Source organism: Bison bison, unplaced genomic scaffold (genome assembly GCF_000754665.1).
Source record: "Bison bison bison isolate TAMUID 2011002044 unplaced genomic scaffold, Bison_UMD1.0 scf7180017864516, whole genome shotgun sequence".
Classification (NCBI taxonomy): Eukaryota; Metazoa; Chordata; class Mammalia; order Artiodactyla; family Bovidae; genus Bison; species Bison bison.
Window position 1 is genome coordinate 266,969 of NW_011495069.1, and position 554 is coordinate 267,522.

At 59.2% G+C, this 554-nt stretch overlaps 1 protein-coding gene across 1 annotated transcript in view; it reads right to left on the reverse strand.

The window, feature by feature from the left end:
• The window catches only part of RCC2 (regulator of chromosome condensation 2), a 19,101-nt gene extending 18,675 nt beyond the window's left edge, over positions 1–426 (reverse strand). The window contains exon 1 of the mRNA XM_010830218.1: positions 228–426. Coding sequence (XP_010828520.1) covers positions 228–426 — 199 coding nt within the window. The remainder of the gene's footprint in view (positions 1–227) is intronic.
• Between the last annotated feature and the right edge of the window lie 128 nt (positions 427–554).

The following is a 554-nucleotide window of genomic DNA, read 5'->3' on the forward strand; positions in this document are numbered from 1 at the left end:
CCCTTTGCACTTAGACCCTTCAAGTTTCTAGAGAGAGAGAGAGAGGGGGGAAAATTAGCTTGCAGTGCTGCTTCTAACTTCCCACACCTGTCCAACGACAGCAGCAACCAAGATAACAGTAATAATGCAACATGAATGCTTGCCCCCAGAGGCCTGCACAGCAGACAGAGGGGCCTGGCACAGCCATCGCTTTCCCAGTGGAAACTGGTGAGCGCCCAGCAACTCACCAGTCGAGCCCAGGCTCGGCGTTATCCTTTGATTTCTCTTTAAGATCTCTTTGGCTAAATACTGCAAAAGCAGCCAAATGACATTCGCCCTCTCGGCTCTGCAGATTGCCACACAGGTGTCTGCAAGAGGCCTGCCACGGTACGCAGGGAGCGCGTTAAAGCCACTGTCCTCGGGGCCAAGGCGGCACCTTCCCAACATGAGCGCGGCGAGCCACACGTGCACCTGTACCCTGGGGCCCGGCGCCTCCCCACCCTCCCTGGGCGCTCCTGGCCACAGCAGCGCCCTGGGTCCAGGGCTCCACTGCAGGGAGGAAGGGCGGGCGGGCT